Source organism: Silurus aristotelis (assembly GCF_946808225.1).
Source record: "Silurus aristotelis genome assembly, chromosome: 21".
Taxonomy (NCBI): Eukaryota; Metazoa; Chordata; class Actinopteri; order Siluriformes; family Siluridae; genus Silurus; species Silurus aristotelis.
This window is the reverse complement of record NC_139594.1, coordinates 15384500-15406000: the sequence shown is the minus strand read 5'-3', so window position 1 is coordinate 15406000 and position 21501 is coordinate 15384500. Positions and strand designations below refer to the sequence as shown.

At 40.0% G+C, this 21501-nt stretch overlaps 1 protein-coding gene across 1 annotated transcript; it reads left to right on the top strand.

Annotated features, from left to right (window-relative positions):
- Positions 1–4332: 4332 nt before the first annotated feature.
- On the top strand, positions 4333–9082 carry gmnn (geminin DNA replication inhibitor). Its single transcript, XM_083523275.1, has 7 exons — positions 4333–4499; positions 5809–5874; positions 7399–7500; positions 7597–7753; positions 7935–8017; positions 8491–8601; positions 8681–9082. Exons 2-7 carry the CDS (start codon positions 5821–5823, stop codon positions 8864–8866), a joined length of 693 nt encoding a protein of 230 aa, XP_083379401.1. The 5' UTR covers positions 4333–4499; positions 5809–5820; the 3' UTR covers positions 8867–9082.
- The last annotated feature ends 12419 nt before the right edge of the window (positions 9083–21501 follow it).

Genomic DNA, 21501 nt, shown 5'->3' with positions numbered 1-21501 from the left:
TAAAGTGCATCGAGTGCAACCTGGTGCAAACAGTGCAAACAAAAAAACAGTACAGACAGACAGTGCAGACAACACAAGACAACACAAGACAAGACAAAAAACAAAAAACCAAGTATAGCGCCGACTAGTAAACCTACTGTATACTTGATTATACAGTACTGTGCAAGGAGAAATGTAAAAACTATACCCAGGAGAGAATACAAACAGAACAGAACAAAACAATGTAGTGCAAAAAAAACAGCAGCAAGGAGGTGCAAAGACAGCATGTAAACATTATACTGTAATACAAAGGTGCGAGTATAAATAATAATAACTAAATAAATGGTGGTGGAGTGGATCGAGATGAGTGATGATTGTGTTTAGTCCAGGTTGGGCAGTTTGGTAACACACATTTGAGTGAGTGTGTGTGTGTGTGAGTGATTGTGTGTGAGTTTTGTTTTAGTTCTGTGTGTTGAGAAGCCTGATGGCTTGGGGAAAGAAACTGTTGCACAGTCTTGTTGTGGCGGCCCGAATGCTTCGGAACTGTTTTCCTGATGGTAGGAGTGTGAAAAGTGTGTGTGATGGGTTTGTGTGTGGTCGTCCACAATGCTGTGTGCTTTGCGGATGCAGCGTGTGGTGTAAATGTCCATGATAGAGGGGAGAGAGACTCCGATGATCTTCTCAGCTGTCCCCACTATCCTCTGTAGGGTCTTGTGATCCGAGACGGTGCAATTCCCAAACCAGGCAGTGATGGAGCTGCTCAGGATGCTCTCAATGGTCCCTCTGTAGAACATGGTCAGGATGGGGGGAGGGAGGTGGGCTTTCCTCAGCCTTCCCAGGAAGTAGAGACGCTGCTGGGCTTTCTTGGTGATGGAGCTGGTGTTAAGTGACCAGGTGAGGTTGTCTGCCAGATGAACACCAAGGAATTTGGTGCTCTTGACGATCTCCACAGAGGATCCATCAATAATCAGTGGAGTTTGCTCCACACCTGGCAGTTAACCATTGTACCTTCTCTCTATATGCTGACTCGTCGTTCTTGCTGATTTCAAACTTGATGATATCAGCGCGGACAGCGCATGTAGGACGTTTTGGAGACAAGGTTAGGGAGGCGAGATTGAGATGGTTTGGATATGTGCAGAGGAGGGACATGGGGTATATCAGTAGGAGAATGCTGAGGATGGAGCCACCAGGAAGGAGGAAAAGAGGAAGACCAAGGAGGAGGTTTGTGGATGTGGTGAGGGAAGACATGCAGGTAGTGGTATGTGAAAGAGGCAGATGTAAAGGACAGGGGGGTATGGAGACAGTTGATCCACTGTGGCGACCCCTAATGGGAGAAGCCGAAAAATGATGAAGAATATATATTATGTAAATCAATACTAATCCCAGAAGTTTTGTCTACCAATAAGTTCAAGGATGTATATTTTAAAATATTTATTCTCTGCTATGCTACCAAGCTTTATTTAAAAAAGTGTGTTGTCTCTTTTTTGTCTTGATAATTTTTTAATCTATATTTTTCTTAAACAAACGTTTGAAAAAGTTCAGTGTGCTATGACTTACAGAAGTTTTAGGAACAAGGTTGTATCTGAGCTGTGAAAAGCAAAAGTGACATATTACACTCATTTAATTGATAGTGCTAAAGGCAACAATAATTCACTTTGGAGGCATTTAAATAATCTGACTAATAAATCAAATAAACATAAAAAGATTACAGAACTTAACATTAATGGAAATTGTATAACCGATTGTGCCACTATGGCTGATGAATTTAATTCATATTTTTTACAATCTGTTGAAGAACTAACAAAAGAATTCCAGCTTGTCAATCCTCTCAATTATCCATTGAGAGCAACCTCAACAGATTTCTTTTATATTAAAGAGGTGTCGGATATAAAAGTTGCAGAAATAATTAATAAACTTCCAAATTCTAAGTCTGATGACATTTTTAGGATGAACAGTTGTTTTCTTAAAAAGTATAAGGATGTCCTTGTCAAACCATTGACCCACCTTGTAAATCTTTCTATCAGAAACAGTACATTTCCCAGTGCATGGAAACAAGGTATAATTATTCCTGTGTTCAAAAGTGGTAGCTAAGACTCAGTGAGTAACTATCGCCCTATATCGATTTTACCAGTCTTATCTAAAATTATTGAAAAAGTTGTAGTAGTGCAACTGAGTGACCATTTAGAAGCCAGACAGCTACTCCATCCTCACCAGTTTGAGTTTAGACCAGGTTATTCAACAGAAATAGCAAACTGCTGTTTAATTGAAAAAGTAAAAAAGTCCCTGGACAAGGGTAATGTGGTGGGGGCTGTATTTATTGACCTTAAAAAGGCATTTGATATGTCAATCATAGTTTGCTTTTTATCTAAAATGTTAAATTTAAATTTTTCAGATGAGGCAGTGTTGTGGTTTACATCTTAGCTCCAGTCTAGAGTACAGTGTGTTAAAGTTGATCAAAACATATCCACACTCTCAAACATAAAAATGGGCATTCCGCAGGGTACTATACTTGGCCCCATGCTGTTTAGTCTTTTTATAAATGACTTGCCCCTGCACTTCTCTGATGCCAGATGTCAGCTTTATGCGGATGATGCAGTTATTTATGCACCCGCTAAGTCACCTGAGCAGGCTGCAGCTGTATTGTCTACTAGTATGTTTGACATCCAACAATGGCTCATCCAAAATCAACTAGTTTTAAATCTCACAAAAACAGTTTCTATGTGCTTTTCCATTAAAAAACTCAATTTAAAAGGAAGATTTAATATTAATATACAAAATACAGAAATTAATTCAGTTACAGAATTTAAATATCTAGGATTGGTTTTAGATCCTCAACTAAAATTTGATAAGCACATAAAGAACATTTTAAAAACAATACAAAGTAATCTCAATTGTTTTAAATTAATTAGAAGTTTTATACCGCACCAGGCAGCCCTGCTGTACATGCATGCTATGATCTTTTCTCATATATCGTACTGCATGACAGCATGGGCTCAAGCCACTCCCACTGCAACCAAATGCATACGTTCTGTATACAACAAAGCAATAAAAATTATGGACAAAAAACCAATTCGACACCATCACTGTACCATTTTTAAGAAATATAATTTAAGGAATTTTGAGAGTTTTAGCAGTTTTTGCTTTCTTAAATTAATTTACAAGTGCATTAATCATTTAGTACCTGAGCCACTAAGTTCATTTATTGAGAGACAGGGCAGCATTCGAGTCACTAGGAGTTTTACAAATCATGATTGTAAAATCCCATACTGTAGGCTACCTTCTCTGTGAAGAGCTCCAAACTCTGGAATGTTTCTCTCCTGACATTAAGACTATACTGGACTTTAATGTGTTTAATTTCCAGGCTAAAAAACTGGTTAAAGACAAACCAAAGGTGCACTAATTTGTAACTAGTAGGTAAGAGTTGTATATGATATATGTGTGTATGTAAACTTTACGGGTAAATCTCATGGGTAAATTTTATTGTGTATGACTAGGGATGGGAATTGTCCATATCATGTTATTTGTTTAAATTGAAGTAGTTTAGTATGTAAATTGTACTGTGTTTAGAGCCCAAGCAGGGACAGGAGTTGAAAATTAGCATTTGCTATAAACTTTTTGTGTAGCATTTCAGTGACAAGCTTGCTTTGACACTATGTATGTTGCATTGTCCCTGTCAAATAAATAAAATGAAATGAAATGAAATGACATTTCTGTGTTTTTTTTTTTTTTTTTTTCTAGGGGGGGGGGGGGGGGTAAATCCCACCTGCACACTTTCACCTATCTCCAGCAACACCAAAGCAATTTGGACTATGTCACTGTGTCATCTGTTTGCGAAAGATTGTTTGTTGTTTTATAGGTAACTCTAATTTATATTATAACCCTGTTAATGTTGTGCATGTCTTCTGTCATTCGACATCACATAACCGGGATTTCTTCTACATAGCACACAATCTGGCAACCTTTTCGAGACATCACGTGTTAAACTGTATGGGCTGGTGTTATTGAGGCTGGTTGTTGTTCCCCACTTGAACTTTGTAACAGAACAAAATCCATTTGCAAATTTTCATAACGCATTTTTTTGGGGTTAGAGAACACATGTATGCGTGTAAATCCAGGTATCCTGGATCCTGAGACTGTATATTCCTGTTTTTTTTTTTTTATATGTGCAGGCCATGAAAATAAAACATGATTATAGATCCACGTTTTTATAATGTTATTATATAGATTTGAAGTCCATTTCCCACCTCCGACCTTCATTCTGAATCATAACTACAGCAAACAAGTCGCATCACTTCAGTCAATCGAACTCAGAAAGAAAGACTCACTTTGCGCATGTCCCAAAGTCACGTGACCAGACCCAGCGCTGCTACTTAAGCTTGTGGCGCGCGCGCTTATCTGTGTTTGGTGGAGTAGTAAACGTGTTGGGAAAAATAACACAAACTCAAAAAGTGTTACTTTCGTCCTATAATTTGTTAGTTGTATCATTATTTTCACTTTTCAGGTGCGGTTTTTCTTGACAGGTTTGTGGAATCTTATTTTACAATGTTTTATTTCGACTTATAAAAGTCCTAAAACTGTTGCTTGTAATTTGTGGTGCAAACGACCATGTTTTTTTTTTTGTTTGTTTGTTTTCTTTGGTCGTTTATTTGCCCTTTTGTATTTAACAGTAAACAATTAACTTAAATTTGTCCTTTTTAATTTTTTTATTTTTTTATAAGCTAAAGACTTTTGCGTTTTTCTGGTTTTGTTTGTTTAGCTAGGTTTTGGCGCCTGTGTAGGTTGTAGCTTGTTAGCTTGCTAGTCGTGTTTCTCCTAAAGGACATCAACCACAACAATCATTTTGCTGAGGTTCAGTCAGAGAAAGAACCCAGACTAAGTAGATAATAAGCTTTAGGTAAAGCTTGAAAAGTACCTCTACCACTAGTAATCTAGTTAGTCTGGTTTCTTTCTCTAACCGATTCTCACCAAGATGGTGGTGTGGTGAAAATCCTTTCCTAGAACACCCTACTAGATATCTTCTGGATAGTTAGTTTTCTTTCTCTAATTTGTCAAATGGATGTGGTGGAGATTTCTTCCAAGCCCTACTAATATCTAATGGGTTGGGCTAGTACAGGCTCTCCACCATCATTTTGGTGAAATCCTTTACTTGTCCAACCTACTTTCTTCTTGTTCTGATTTGTCTCTGACTGATGCTCTCTAATTAGAATAGTATGATGCTGGATATCCTTTACAAGACCAACCTACCAGTTCTAATCTATTAACTTGTGTCTCTTTTGTAACTCTTTAAAAATGAGTTGGTGGTGTTTTTTTCTACTAGATATTTTCTAGTTAGTTGCACTGCTCAGATTCTCACCAATGGTGTTTTGGTGCAGATGTTAACTAGACCATCATATTTGTTGTTCTAGTTAGTTGCCATGCTTTAACTTAATATTTACAAAGAAAGATTTGTCTTTTTATACCTGGGGTTTGCAGCCTGGGCCACTTTCTACTGTGCAGTGAATTTTCTGGTTAATTTATATAGAATAAATATTTGCTTGTGTGAATCTTCTGCTTGCTGTTTGTTCCTGTGATTTTCTACTTGTAGCCCCTTAAAATGGGTGTCTGTAGAAGTTGCTGTTGGGTTAATACTAGTTATACTGGTTCATAAGCTTTAGATGAATCCTGTCCACCTACCCACTACATTAGACTTATAAATATCTGTTTAACCAGGGGTTTAGATGGCTACATTCTTTCTGTATTGGGATTTGAGGGGTGGAATGGAGACTGCATACATTCAGTAACATGCAGTATTTTAGGTACTTTTTTTATAATTTTGTTTTTCCTCCTTAGATACCCGAAGACATGAGTTCTGTCCGAAAAATGAAGCAGGTGGAGAACCCTCGTGAAAATGTAAAGGTATGTAAAGGGTTTTTGTTTTGTTTAGATCTAATTGTTTTATAAATAGCTGTAAATCTGGTTTATTGAACATTGTTTTCTACATGTACTGTGTGTGTGTGATATTACATTACCGTGTGTTTGTGTACCGTATTTTTCGGACTATAAGCCGCTACTTTTTTCCCCCACGTATTGAACCCCGCAGCTTATTTATGAATTTTTCCTGGGTTTTTCCCGGTTTCACAAACTTCAAGCCAAAAACTGAACCCCATAACATTAAACCAATGAAATTTCCGAACGGAAATAAAAAATCGCACCTCACCTGTGTTCTGAGCTGCACGGCATCGGAAGAAACCTTTTTTTTTTTTTTTTTTTTTTTTTGGCCACAGCGTTACGGGTTAGTCAAAGAAACTTAGAAATGAGAATAAGAAAATAATAAGGACATATTCCTCGGCCTTGCACACATGCAGTAATGGTGAAAAAATGCGGCAGCAGGCTATTCCCAAAATGCCCCTCTGCTCTGAGGAGCCACAACATATTTCACCGTGTAACAGGCACTGTCTTTCTTTAAAGCCTGTGTAAAGTTCATTAGTTTTAGTTTAGACACCTCTGCAGCTTAGACAGGTGCGGCTTATGTTCAAAATAAAAAATCTTGGACAAATTCAGTGGGTGTGGAAATTATGGTATATATTAATTTGGAAATTATAAGATTTTTTAAATACTTATTAAAAACTATATTATATACAGAGTTGCTTTTAGTATTGTTTCCTGGACACTAATAAAATGAACATTGTAGGATTTAAAAAAAAAAATGTATTGTGCATATTTTGCGCATGGTGTAAAGGGGAGACTGTAGCAAACCTCTTGAATAAAACTGAGGTTATAGGTTATTTTAAACTTGAACTATGAGCTGGAGAAGAAATTGACCCAGTCTGTGTAATCAGAATTGCCCAACCTTAATGAGTTGACCTTTTTAGTCTGTCCTGTGCTTTAAAATTGGGAGTGCCTCACATTAGGTTGTGTAATTTATGTACAAGTTTTGGTTTTAAATTAACCCTGCTCTCTCGAGTTGAATTAATCATTGCCCACATGGGCACAAGTCACTAATATGCACTGGTGTTGCTCCTCTTGCCACTATGTTTCAGGGTAGAAACATTAACTAACCCCTAACTCGTAGTTGGCAGTAATGAGTTCTCTCAAGCAAGTTCCCACAGTAATTTGTTTATGCAGTAAGGTAATGTATAAGGACCAATGGCTGACTGTGGGAATTTGAGGTGTCTTGCCTCGTGTAGCCGACAGTCCTGCCTCTTTCCCACGCTAGCGAGGCATGCATACACAGTGCTGCTTGGCTACCGTGCTTGCTTACGTCTCACAATGACTGTTAACAAGAGTGTAAGTGGAGATGGCGTGGGAATGTTTTGGTATGCAGTAAGTGAACTATAGTTTGTCAGTTCAGTTTATTTGTTGATCACCTGATCTCTTAGAATGTTGATGCTAACATGATGCCATCTCTGAAGCTCCATATTTATTTTCTTTGTCTTGCAGAATTTTTTAGTGGCACAAACATCAGGCGAGTCTTCCCGGAGAAGAACGCTTCAGGTCCTCCAGCCATCTGCTGTAAATAAACCTCTTGGGAAGATATTTGAGGTACCTTGCATCAGCTATGTTGAATGAAGTGCTATGTTGAAATTGATTAGACCGCTAACCTGTTTCAAAATGTAATTTTTATTTTTTATTTTTAAGACTGTGAAATCTGTTCCTAAGAGGAAGCTGTGGTGTGCTGACCAAGTGAAAGGCTCAAAGAGAGTTAAAGCTGAGGTGGCAGTGAAGCATGCAGATGCAGAAAACGAAAACCAAACTGAAGGAATCTCAAAGGAAGCTTATGAGCTGATGGTCAAAGGTGACTCAAGATGTTTATGCTTTTAGTCACCTCAGCTTCTCATGTTTTCACAAACACTTGTATAGTGGAAATATTAAATATGGTGTCGTTCTTAAACCCATCCATCAGAAGGTCTATTGTGTAGCCTGGGAGATCTGGGCAAAGATAATGACCAGGTTTTTTTTTTTGTTTTTTCCCTCAGAAACCCCTACAGCATCTTACTGGAAGGAGTTGGCAGAGGAGCGGCGGAAAGCCCTTTTCAACGTTCTCCAAGAGAATGAGAAGGTTTGATTTTAGCACTTAGCCCTGTTTTACATGAAATTCTTTCAGCACCGATAAGTCATCATAACATCGGTTTTGTTCTCAGGCTTGATGTATTGAGTACTGATGCAGTTCCTTTTAAAGGTTTTTACCATACCTTGTTTACTGTAATATTACCCGAAATGGAAATGCAAAAACCGGCCTCGCAAGATGTATTAAACAGGAGCATGCTCCGGTTAACTGCTTTTGTATGCGTAATTTCTGGCCGTCGTCTCTTATTGAACATGAATTCCCGGTGGTTTGTGATTGTAAATGTTTGCTCTATTGGCTTCTCGTGGGCAAACCCTGCTGAACAGTTACAAATCTTTGTATTTATTAACCCAACCTATAAACTATTAAGAGATGGTGTGTGTGTGTGTATACAGTGAAGATGGGGGGAGGGGTCTTGTTTATTATCCACACTCAATTTTCATAAATGGCAAATGTTTTCCAAACAGCTTCACAAGGAAATTGAAGCCAAAGATGAGCAGATTGCTAAACTGCAAAGTGAAAATGATGAACTACAGGAGCTAGCGCAGCATGTCCAACACATGGCTGATATGATTGAGGTAAGGCTTTTGTCGCTCATTATGATTTCATGTAGATCGAGTCGTATTCCGGATACTAAATTTATTCATTTGGTGACAGCGGTTAACTGGTAAAAGTCCAGACAGCTTGGAAGACCTGCGAGAAATTGCCTTTGATGCAGAAGATGATGAAAATCCCGAGCGTGAAAATGAAGAATCTGGAAGTGATCTGGAGGATGAGACTGAGAATGCAGGGGTTGAGACTGAAACAGAAGAAAATGTTGCTTCAGAAGATTCATCAAAGTAGCCTGGAAAGATTTACATGGACAATTTGGGACTGGCATTTGATCTGTTATGTTTTAATTTGTGATTTTCTCAAGTGACGTGCAATTTTTTATTTTTTTTAATTAGAGGTTTTATTTAATCTGTTTCTTCAAGGAATTAAAAATGTTATGGTTGTGAGCATGTTATCTGTACATATGTAAAACTTGACATGTATATGAATAAACACCCATATTTTAAATTTTTTTTTGGCAGAACTTGATGCTATACTTTGGGTCTTACTTTGGCAGGCAATTTAAACATGACTTGCTGCATTACAAGCCCTTTTTAAGTGAAATAATTCAGACACTTTTTTTTCCACCTTCAGTTTCCATAAATGGAAAAAGTACAAAAGGTCATAACTTAATAAATATTAAACTGGCACTACTGATTATGCTCCATGAGAAAACAAATGCTCACAAACTGAAGGTGGTGTAGCTGTTGTGCTGCAAGCTTATGGTCACACCCTGGTCTTGTTTGGGAAGAATGTAAATTTAATAATCTATAAGTAAAGTGTGTTTAAGACATGCATGAAATTTGTAGAAATAACATTTTATAGGGTGGGGAGGGGGTTTGATTTGACACCACCACTAGTTCTTGTTCCCTATTTGGGAAGAAATGCAGCTTGATTTAAATGAAAAAAAAAAAAACAAGCAATTAATTAAAACCATTGCAGACATGGTACACTTGCCCAAACTCGGATTTTTGTAGGGTCATATTACAAAATTAGCAGGTCCTGATAATTTCATATGTAGGTTAACATTAAATTAAGGAGAAACAGCTGTGTAGGAGGCTGAAAACTGGGTAAGGAACAGCCTAACTGCTAAGGCAGAGGTGTTGGAAGTCACTGGTTATACACCATGGTAAGATACGAGGTAGTTATGCTCCATCAGCAAGGTCTCTTCAGGGCAAAGATTTTAAAGACTGGGGTTTCAAGATGTGCTCTTCAAGCTATTTTGAAGAAGCACAAAGAAATGGGTGCTGCTGAGGACCATAGATGCAGTAGTCAGCAAAAGAAATTTAATGCACCAGAAGAAACACACGTCCCTTTGACATATGTCCAGCAGTGCCAACAGAAAAGACTTGGCAGAAACCAGTGAGCCCTATCTTCATGGAAGTATTGCAGCCAAAAAGCCATGCTTCTGGTGTGGAAACAAGACTAAGCAACTCAACTATGAAAAAATGCCAACAGGTGCGCTGTAGTCAAGATTTGAAATATTTGGCTATAGTGAGAGGCAAGTAGTTTGCTCAATGCCTGGACAGCAATACAATTAGTGTCTGCAGGCAGCAGTGAAACACAGAGGTGGCAAAAGTACACACATCCTTTACTTAAGTAGAAGTACAGATACTCATGTTTTAAAATACTCGGGTAAAAGTTGAAGTACTGATTATACCTTTTTACTCAAGTGAAAGTAAAGAAGTCTTGGCTCTGACATGTACTTAAGTAAAAAGTAGTTATTACTTCTACCTGTTTTAGCTGTTAACTGGACCTCACATCATATTAGAGATATAGATAGATAGATAGATAGATAGATAGATAGATAGATAGATAGATAGATGTGATAGCCTAGTGGGTTAATGTCAGGGTCCCCACGAGGATGAGTTTGAGAGTTTGATTCCTGGTCGAGCTGGTTGTTGCTGTGTTGGTAAATAAAACTTCTGGACCTTGTCCACTCTGAAAACATTTCAATTCTGTCCTTTCTGTGTTGGATTAATTTATTGATTTCCTGGTCTTTAATGAAAGATAACGCCACCAAAAAAAAAGGCACTTCAGTGGTAGCTCAGTGGGTTAAGGCTTGTGCCTGAACATGGTCCTTAATATAGTCCACGCTGGTGATACGTTTTCAAAGCCAGTCCTACATGCCTTCTTTCTTACTGCACTGGCATGAAACAAAGTATGAACCCTCCAAAAAGCACACATGCTTTTCAGCAGTGGTCGCTCAGTGGTTTAAGGCTTGTGCCTCATCTAAACATGCTTCCCAGTCTGATCTCTTCCATGGTTCAGCGGGTTAAGGCTGGTGCCTCGCTGAAGTCCTAGACTTAACACTCGACACACACTCATTACTCATCTCAGCCCATTCCACCATCATTTATTTATTATTATTTATATTCTGCCGTACTACACTGTTTACATGCTGGTTTTTGCACCTTTGGCTCTATTATACCGTATATATGCTGTTTTTTTTGCACCTTTACTGTTTCTTATTAAACTATACTGTTATTATACTACACTGTTTACATGCTGTCTTTTGCACCTCTTGACTGCTGCTGTTTTTTGCACTACATTGTGTCTGTTTATATTCACTCCCGGGTATAGTTTTTACATTTCTCCTCATACAGTACCAGTATCTCAGGTTTTGTGTCTTGTCTTGTGTTGTCTTGTGTTTTCTGTCTGCACTGTCTGTCTGTACTGTTTTTTGTCTGCACTGTTTGCACTAGGTTGCACTCGATGCAATTTATGTAGCTTGTTGTTGTTTAGTGTAACACCAGGGTTCCGGAAGAACTTTGTCTTGTTTTTACCGTGTAATGTGTACCACTGTGTATAGTAGAAATCACAATAAAAGCCTCTTGACTTGACTTGACTTGATGGTGAGGATCAGGGTTCGAATCCTGCTATTTACAATGTGGATTCAAATTGTGCTACTTACATCTGTATTCGCTTCCTATGTTGTGTATTGTGTTAACGCTGTTTACGTAACTACATTACCCACAATGCACCTTGCTTACGTTTTTCCGGATGTACATGGCATTCCCGCTCTTGCTGCCAGTAGGATGCAAAGGTGGGCTTTGTTGCTATCTGCTCACACCTATGACATCAAATACCGAAAGTCAGAATTGCACGGAAATGCGGACGGTCTGTCCAGGTTGCCTCTCGCTGACAGGATAAAGGAAGCAAAGGTGGCTAAAATCTTCTATTTCAGCCAGGTGGAACGGGCTCCTATAACGGCCACACAAGTACGCAGGGGCACACGAAATGACCCTGTCCTGTCAAGAGTCGGGGATATCGTCATGACCGGTAAAGGGGAGAACGATGGTCTGGAGCTAAAACCTTACATCTCTCGACGTCATGAACTTTCGGTGCAGTCCGGCTGCTTGTTGTGGGGAAGGAGAGTGGTTATTCCCCCGGCTTTACGCGAGCCAGTGTTAAAACAGCTGCATGTGGGACACTGTGGAATGGTCCGTATGAAGGAGATTGCCAGGAGCTACTTCTGGTGGCCAGGAGTAGATGGCCAAATTGAGGAAAAAGCTAGGACGTGTACCTCATGCCAGCGCATACGTAACGCACCACAACTTGCACCTCTGCACCCGTGGGAATATCCTGAAAAACCATGGCATCGCATTCATATTGATTTTGCTGGCCCAGTCGAGGACAAAATGCTGTTGGTGGTCATGGATGCACACAGTAAGTGGCCTGAGGTGGCCATTATGAAAACTGGGAGAAATGTTCAGTAGGTTTGGATCACCAGTGCAACTTGTCTCAGATAATGGCCCCCAATTTACATCTCATGAGATGGGCACATTTCTACAAGCAAATGGTGTACAACATATAACGTCATCACCTTACCATCCTGCAACTAATGGATTAGCCGAAAGGTTTGTCCAAACCATGAAACATGCTTTGAAAGCTTCGCTTGGGCAAGGCACATTTCATCAACGTCTACACAGCTTTTTGCTCTTCTATCGTAGTACTCCGCATGCGATCACCAAAGTATCGCCAGCGTTTTTGTTGTTCAGCAGAGAGCTCAGGACAAGCTTTGAGCTGATTAAACCAGCTACACTCAAAGAAACTGTCCAACGGCAACAAGACCATCAAGTACAGCGACGGAATCTGCGAGCCAAGGACAGAATCTTTGCAACAGGCTCATCAGTGCTTGCTCGGAACTATAATAGTGGTCCTAAATGGGTTCCGGCCACTGTGGAGGCCCAAACGGGTCCAGTGTCATATAAGGTCAAGACTGCTGGAAATCTTTCCTGGAGGAGACATACTGATCAGTTGCTTGGTGGAGCCAGCACCGTTATAGATCTTCCTGAGGTCACTGATGTCACTGATCAAATATATGACAATTTTCCAACTTCAGTAGTCTCCACAAAGGAGCCTATAATGACCACAAATTGTCCTTTTGCTAACGAACAATCATCTTCACCAGCAGGAAATGGAAACCAAATTGGCCGCCGGTATCCAGCAAGGGAGCGGCGTCCTCCTCAGCGTTTACTGGACTACACTTAATTAGGGGCTACCCTTATTGCTTCGGGGCAGAATAATCTTCTAAGGGTAAGCTAGGGTTTGAGGTAGTCTACCCTCATTCCCAGGATATAGTTGTCACTTTACAACGGGATCCAACATAAAGACTCCATGTTCATGTTTAAAAAAAAAAAAAAAAAAAAAAAAAAAAAAAAGGGGTCTAAGTTCATAGATATGTTGATAAAAGAAACTAAATTTTATAATTTAAGTGGTACAGTTTAATTTGCAATCTTGTGTTATACCTCAAGGAGTAAGAGGGGAGGAAATGTGTATTGTGTTAACGCTGTTTACGTAACTACATTACCCACAATGCACCTTGTTTACGTTTTTCCGGATGTACATGTTCCGGTGTTATGCTCTCTCTCTATATGTGAGTAAAAAAACAGTCACGCTAAGTCCGTGTGTGTGTCATCCTTAACTGAATGCCTTATTATAATCTCACAAAAGACACAACATCCTACATCTTTCTTTAGCGTTAAATTCTTGTGTTGATGGTTTGAAAAGAATAATAGCCCTGCTCTAATCAAGCTTCCCATCCTGTTTTATTCTGATGGCTTAGTGGGTTAAGGCTGGTACTTTGCTAATGTTGGTGGTCAGGGTTCAAACCTGGCTTTCTGTCTGCTAGTCATGAGGTAGGTTAAAGTCCTGATTCCTACATCTTCATATTCTTGTTTTGATGGGTTAAAAAGAAAGATAGACCTGCTTTAAACAAGCTTCCCAGCTTGTCCTTCCTGATGATTCAGTGGGTTAATGCTCACTAATGGTATGAATCAGGGTTCGAATCCTGCTTTGTCCCTGCTAGTCACAATATGGGTTTGCTTCCTACGTCTGCCTTTAGCACAATATTCTTGTGTATATGGTTTGAAAGAAAAGATAGACCCCGCTAAACAATCGTCACAGCCAGTCCTTCCCGATGGTTCAGTGGGTTAAGACTGGTATTTCGCTGTTGGTGGGGTTCAGGGTTCGAATCCTGCTTTCTGTGTTTTTGTCTGGTCTGAATTTCTTGTTTTGAATCATGAAACGAAGGATAAACCCCCCAAAAAAAGAAGGTGTGTTGTGGGACTTGATGGCTTTGTGATAAAAGCCTTGCCTCTGAGCTCAGAGGTTGCTGGTTCAAATCTGGCTTGTCCCCACACTGGGTAAGCTGTGTGGAAAGTACTCTGTGGTGAGCAATGAAGTGGTTGACTGTGAACAAAGGCTGTGAAGACCTGCTGCTTCACAGCCTCAGAAAAAGTGAGGGTGATGGGTTTTTGGCAGAAATTTTCTCCATATATGCAAAACTAAGTCGGTACTTTTTTGGACGTTTTTGCTTCATAACCCCCTGTTTTCAGCTTTTCAGACACTGGGGGGGGCAGATGCCCGGATATTGCCCCCCTGCTTTAGGATACACCCTCCGAAACCGTTCGCATCCAACCTTCCACGCAGCCATTCCTGACACCTTCCACACTCTTAACTTTGAGCCCTGGCCGGGGTTTGAACCGGCAACCTCTCAACCCAGAGGCAAAGCTCTTCCAATTGAGCCACAGGATCTCCTGCAAGAACCTGATTTTTAGGACCTTTTATAGTTCTTTATTAAAACTTTTTAAACAATTTAAAGGATAGCTAAGCAGTAGGAATCGAACCAGGTGAGTCAGATAGCAGAGACCACATCACTAACCACTACACTACCACAGGGGTGGCAAACAAGCCATTGCTTATTGGACTCTTGGCTTTTCTATAGTTAAGAGACCACTGTTTTCTCTTAGATCATGATGGTAGAGGGTCAAAATTTCTCCTTCCTGTTCATTCTCTCAGTAACTAGAAGTCTATGAGAAGTGACTCAGGTACAAGGACCACATCTCCAACACCTGCACCACTGATATACCATGATTTGCCAGCAACCAATTTTAATGATCTTTCATTGTTCTGTTTTTAAAAACTTCTTATAATATTCCATATGAAACTAGAGGTAAGAATCGAACCAGGGAAGTCTTTCATCATAGATCACTAATGACATTACTTCAAAACTCAAAACTTTGTTAGACATGTAAATAAGCAGGAAAGACAGAGACAAAGACAAAGAGACACAGACACAGCTTTAGAAAGAGTGAGAAACAAATAGAGAGACAGCAAGAGAGAGACATATACAGTGAGACAGAGACATTTACTAAAAGAGACACAGAGACGAAGATAGCGAGATATAGCCACTTCCTATTGGAAGTGTTTATCCCGAGCGACTCTTAATGATCTCATTTACTAAATGAGCAGTAGTGAGTTAAGGGCTTGCTCAGGTGCCCAAAACTGGCAGCTTGGAGGTGTTAAACATGTATTATATGTACAGCATGTGATATATATGTACTTATAAAGCACTAAATGGATTATCTCCATGTATCTCCCCAGTCTTTTAACACGCTACAATCCGTCACGCTCCCTGAGATCTCAAAACTCTGGGCTTCTAGTAGTTCCTAGAATAGCAAAGTCCACTAAAGGCGGTAGATCATTTTCACATTTAGCTCCTAAACTCTGGAATAGTCTTCCTGACAGTGTTCGGGGTTCAGACACACTCTCCCAGTTTAAGTGCAGATTAAAAACATATCTTTTTAGCAAAGCCTACACATAACATACGTCTCACATCATAACCTTGTGCTCCAGAACATCTGATCACATGCACATTACTAACTTGTGCTGTTAATATCATGAACAGCAGCTACGCTAATTCCTCTCCACCGCTTCTCTTTCCCTCCCCATCCCGAGGCATCCTGAGGTTTGGCCAGCTCCAGTCACCTCCCACCTCATGAAGAACATGGACCTTTGAAGAAGTAGATGCCGAACTTGCAAACATCCCGAACCATCTAGAGATGTACCAGTCCCAATTGGATCCCACTACATGTGTGGTTTTGACATTGGACCTCCTGGAGTGTTCAAAGGCTCTGGCGTGGAGAAGCTGATGCTGGATCTGTGATGATCACAAATGTTGAGCTCATAAAACTAGGAGCTACTAACCATATAGACTGTATAAGACTGTAGGAAGAACATTACTTATAATCTTATACTCCAGTACTCATGTTAGTTCTCACTCTCCAGTGTTCTGTATTGTTGAAAGAATTATGATCAAACTCTTGATGTCACCCAAATGAGGATGGGTTCCCCTTTTGAGTCTGGTTCCTCTCAAGGTTTCTTCCTCGTTACATCTAAGGGAGTTTTTCCTTGCCACAGTCGCCACGGCTGCTCATCAGGGACAAATACACACCATTCACCCTAACTGTTAATTTCTGCTTTGAGACAAAAAAAGTTCTACAGAAATAAACTTGACTTGACTTGACTTAAGCATATGTACAGTGATTAAATATAAAGGCTATAACAGTGCAGAGATGTGGACATCATTAAAAGCCATTAAAATGCTATGTTTCCACACGGACAGTTAATGAGGTGATACCGGAGAGACTGCACCTCTTCAAGTCAAGTCAGGAAGCTTATATATATAAAATTATAGGCATTTTACAGATTTGAATAATGTATTGTTTTTATCTGTACCATCATTAAAGACAGTAATTTAAGTTTGTGTCGCCATTATGAGGGAAAAACCCACAAAACGCCACCCAGAGGGTAAATTGTGTAAAACATGAGGGATTTGGTGTTTGATTTGAGACTTGGCGCAGAAATAAAACAGAGTTTACTGATTAAAAAATATTTTTATCTGGAGTTTATTTATTCATTTTATATCTAAGTAAAGAAAGGACGTCGTGGATAAATTAATTTTTTGCCAAAGGTTTTAATTTCGCCTCTTTTTTATTTAGTTATTTCTTCTTCTTCTTCTTCTTTCGGCTGCTCCCATTAGGGGTCGCCACAGCGGATCATCCGTCTCCATACCACCCTGTCCTCTACATCTGCCTCTTTCACACCAACCACCTGCATGTCTTCCCTCACCACATCCATAAACCTCCTCCTTGGCCTTCCTCTTTTCCTCCTACCTGGTGGCTCCATCTTCAGCATTTTTCTACCAATATAATTCATGTCCCTTCTCTGCACATGTCCAAACCATCTCAATCTCGCCTCCCTCACCTTGTCACCAAAACATCCTACATGTGCTGTCCCTCTAATAAACTCATTTCTAATCCTGTCCATCCTCGTCACTCCCAACGAAAACCTTAACATCTTCAGCTCTGCTACCTCCAGCTCCATCTCCTGTCTGTTACTCAATGCCACTGTCTCTAATCCATACAACATCGCAGGTCTCACCACAGTCCTATAAACTTTCCCTTTCATTCTTGCAGATACCCTACTATCACAAATCACTCCTGTCACTCTTCTCCACCCACTCCACCCTGCCTGCACTCTTTTCTTTACTTCTCTAACACACTCTCCATTACTTTGCACTGTTGACCCCAGGTACCTGAACTCCTCCACCTTCTCCACCTCTTCTCCCTGCAACCGCATCACTCCACTGTTCTCCCTCTCATTCACACACATGTACTCTGTCTTACTCCTACTGACTTTCATTCCCCTTCTCTCAAGCGCATATCTCCACCTCTCCAGGCTCTTCTCAACCTGCTCTCTACTCTCACCACAAATCACAATATCATCTGCAAACATCATAGTCCAGGGAGACTCCTGTCTGACCTCGTCCGTCAACCTGTCCATCACCACTGCAAACATGAAAGGGCTCAGGGCCGATCCTTGATGTAGTCCAACCTTCACCCTGAACCAGTCTGTCGTACCTACTGCACACTTCACTGCCGTCACACTGTCCTCATACATGTCCTGCACCACCCTCACATACTTCTCTGACACACCTGACTTCCTCATACAATACCACAACTCCTCTCTCGGCACCCTGTCGTACGCTTTCTCTAAATCCACAAATACACAATGCAGCTCCTTCTGTCCTTCTCTATACTTCTCCATCAACATCCTCAAAGCAAATAAGGCATCTGTGGTGCTCTTCCTCGGCATGAAACCATACTGTTGCTCACAGATGGTCACCTCTTCTCTCAGCCTGGCTTCCACTACTCTTTCCCTTAACTTCATGGTGTGACTGATCAACTTAATTCCCCGGTAGTTACTGCAGGTCTGCACATCTCCCTTATGTTTAAAGATCGGTACCAGCACACTCCTTCTCCATTCCTTAGGCATCCTCTCCCCTTCCAGAATCCTGTTAAACAATCTGGTTAAAAACTCCACTGCCATCTCTCCTAAACATCTCCACGCTTCTACCGGTATGTCATCTGGTCCAACCGACTTTCCATTCTTTATCCTCTTAAATGCTGCTCTCACTTCCTCCTTACTAATCCTATCTACATCCTGCTTCACCAACTCCACATCCTCCAACCTTCTCTCTCTCTGATTTTCCTCATTCATCAGCTGCTCAAAATACTCCCTCCATCTTCTCAACACACTCTCCTCATTAGTCAACACATTTCCCTCTCCATCCTTTATTGCTCTAACTTGCAGTACATCCTTCCCAGCTCGGTCCCTCTGCCTGGCCAATCGGTACAAATCCTTTTCTCCTTCCTTAGTGTCCAACCTGTTATACAGCTCCTCATATGCCTTTTCCTTGGCTTTCGCCACATCCCTTTTTACCTGCTGCCGCATCTCCTTGTACTCCTGCCTACTTTTCTCATCACTCTGTCGATCCCACTTCTGTTTTGCCAACCTCTTTCCCCTAATGCTCTCCTGCACTTCCTCATTCCACCATCACATCTCCTTGTCTTGCTTTCTATTTCCAGATGTCACACCAAGTACTTTTCTAGCTGCCTCCCTCATCACTCCTGCAGTAGTTGCCCAATCATCCGGCTCCTCTTCACCATCACCAAGCCCCTGTCTGACCTCTTCCCTGAACCTCACACTACACTCTTCCTCCTTCAGTTTCCACCATCTTATTCTTCTTTCAATCCTTACTTTCCTCCTCTTCTTCTTCGCCTCCAAAACCATCCTACAGACCACCATCCGATGCTGTCTAGCTACACTGTCCCCCGCCAACACCTTACAGTCTCCAATCTCCTTCAGGTTGCATCTCCTACACAGAACATAATCCACCTGTGTGCACCTTCCTTCACTCTTATACGTCACCCTATGATCCTCCTTCTTCTTAAAATACGTGTTCACCACTGCCATTTCCATCCTTTTAGCAAAATCTACCACCATCTGCCCTTCCACATTCCTTTCCTTGAAACCATACCTACCCATCACCTCCTCATCACCTCTGTTCCCTTCACCTACATGCCCATTAAAGTCTGCCCCAATCACCAATCGTTCTTTCCTAGGTACACCATCTACCACTTCATCTAATTCACTCCAGAATCTTTCCTTCTCCTCCATCTCACAGTCAACTTGTGGAGCATAGGCACTGATGACATTTATCATCATCCCTTCAACCTCCACCTTCACGATCATCACCCTATCAGAAACTCTCTTCACCTCCACTACACTCTTACTGTACTCTTCCTTCAGAATCACCCCTACACCATTTCTCTTTCCATCCACACCATGATAAAACAGTTTAAACCCACCTCCAATGTTCCTGGCCTTACTCCCTTTCCACTTGGTCTCCTGAACACACAGCATATCTACCTTTCTCCTCTCCATCATATCAGCTACCTCTCTCCCTTTACCCGTCATAGTACCAACATTTAAAGTACCAACCCGAACCTCTACTCTCCTACACTGCTCCTTTTCCTGCCGTCTCTGTTGACGTCTTCCTCCTCTCCTTCTCCTCCTTCGGCCAAGAAAGAATAACTTTTTATTTAGTTATTTATTTATGTATTTACATTTGGGGAAACAGAAATGTGCGCTGTATTGATCGCGCGTTAATAAAATTTCGTGCTGTTTAAAATAATTTTCATTTTGACAGCCAAATATACATATACATACATACACACACACATATATATATATATATTAATACAAAAACTAATTAAAAATGTTGTTACCTAATGAATGTGTCCAGGCTGAAGATCCACATATAGAACACAAGCAGAGAAAAAAAGATGATGATCAGGACTGTGTCTGTTCTCAGTCATGTTTACATCACTAACTCCCTCTGTCTCATCCACATTAACCCCAAACTTCTTACTGATTTCTGTGGTGAGTGAGAGTCAGGACTTTATACACCAGTGGATTGAAAAAGACGCGCAGTAACAGGAAATCGGTTGTTCGGCTGAAATCGACGCGCAGTGAAAATAAAAAAATAATATTTCACCAAATCAATGGATTAAAACTAAAGTAATGAGTCTGTTTTGAAAATGTAAGAAGTAAAAAGTACAGATATTTGTGTAAAAATGTAATGAGTAAAAGTAAAAAGAGTAAAATACTGATACCAGAAAAATCTACTTAAGTACACTAACAAAGTATTTGTACTCCGTTACTTCCAACCTCTGGTGAAACATGATGGAGGCCAAAAACTGTGCAAGGGTACCTATAAGAACTGTTGATGTGCAGGCAAAGCGTGATCACAAAACATTGACTTGATTTGGATTTCTTTTCTGTTAATGTACGTTCTCTTTTTTTCATTGCTAAAAAAAAATACAATTTTACAATTATTCTTGCTTTACAATGATTCTTGCTTTATTCTTGCATTTTTGACACCTGCCTTTATGTATATATGTATCTGTCTGTGTGTCTTTGTGTGTATATATATATATATATATATATATACACACACACACACACACACACACACACACACACTTTCGGCTGCTCCCGGTAGGGGTCGCCACAGCGGATCATCCGTCTCCATACCCCTGTCCTCTACATCTGCCTCTTTCAACCCAAACACCTGCATGTCTTCCCTCATCACATCCATAAACCTCCTCTTTGGTCTTCCTCTTTTCCTCCTTCCTGGTGGCTCCATCCTCAGCATTCTCCTACCAATATATCCCATGTCTCTCTTCTGCACATGTCCAAACCATCTCGAACGGGCCTCTCTAATTTTGTCTCTAAAACGTCCTACATGCACTGTCCCTCTAATAAACTCATTTATAATCCTGTCCATCTAATAATTTTTTATTTAACGCAGTTTATTAACATTAATGATCAACATTTGAGAAGTTTAAATTTTTTAAAAACAATTTAAAATAAAACGCTCGCTTGGTTAAATAATATAGAAAATAATATTTTGTAATATTTTATAAAAATAAAATGAATAAATCAACTTAAAACAGTACATTGATATAATATATTTTATTATATTGTTTAAATTTGGTTATTTAAATTTGCACAAAATAAATGTATTCAATAAAAGTAAATAAATGGAAAAATTGTATTAGTTTACATTTGTTAGACCAAATTTGGGTAATACAGATGTGGATGTAACTGTGTGTGTTTTACATTTAATATTTAATTTTTTAAAGATATTATCGACAGATGATCCACTTGTGGCGACGCCTAATGGGAGAAGCCGA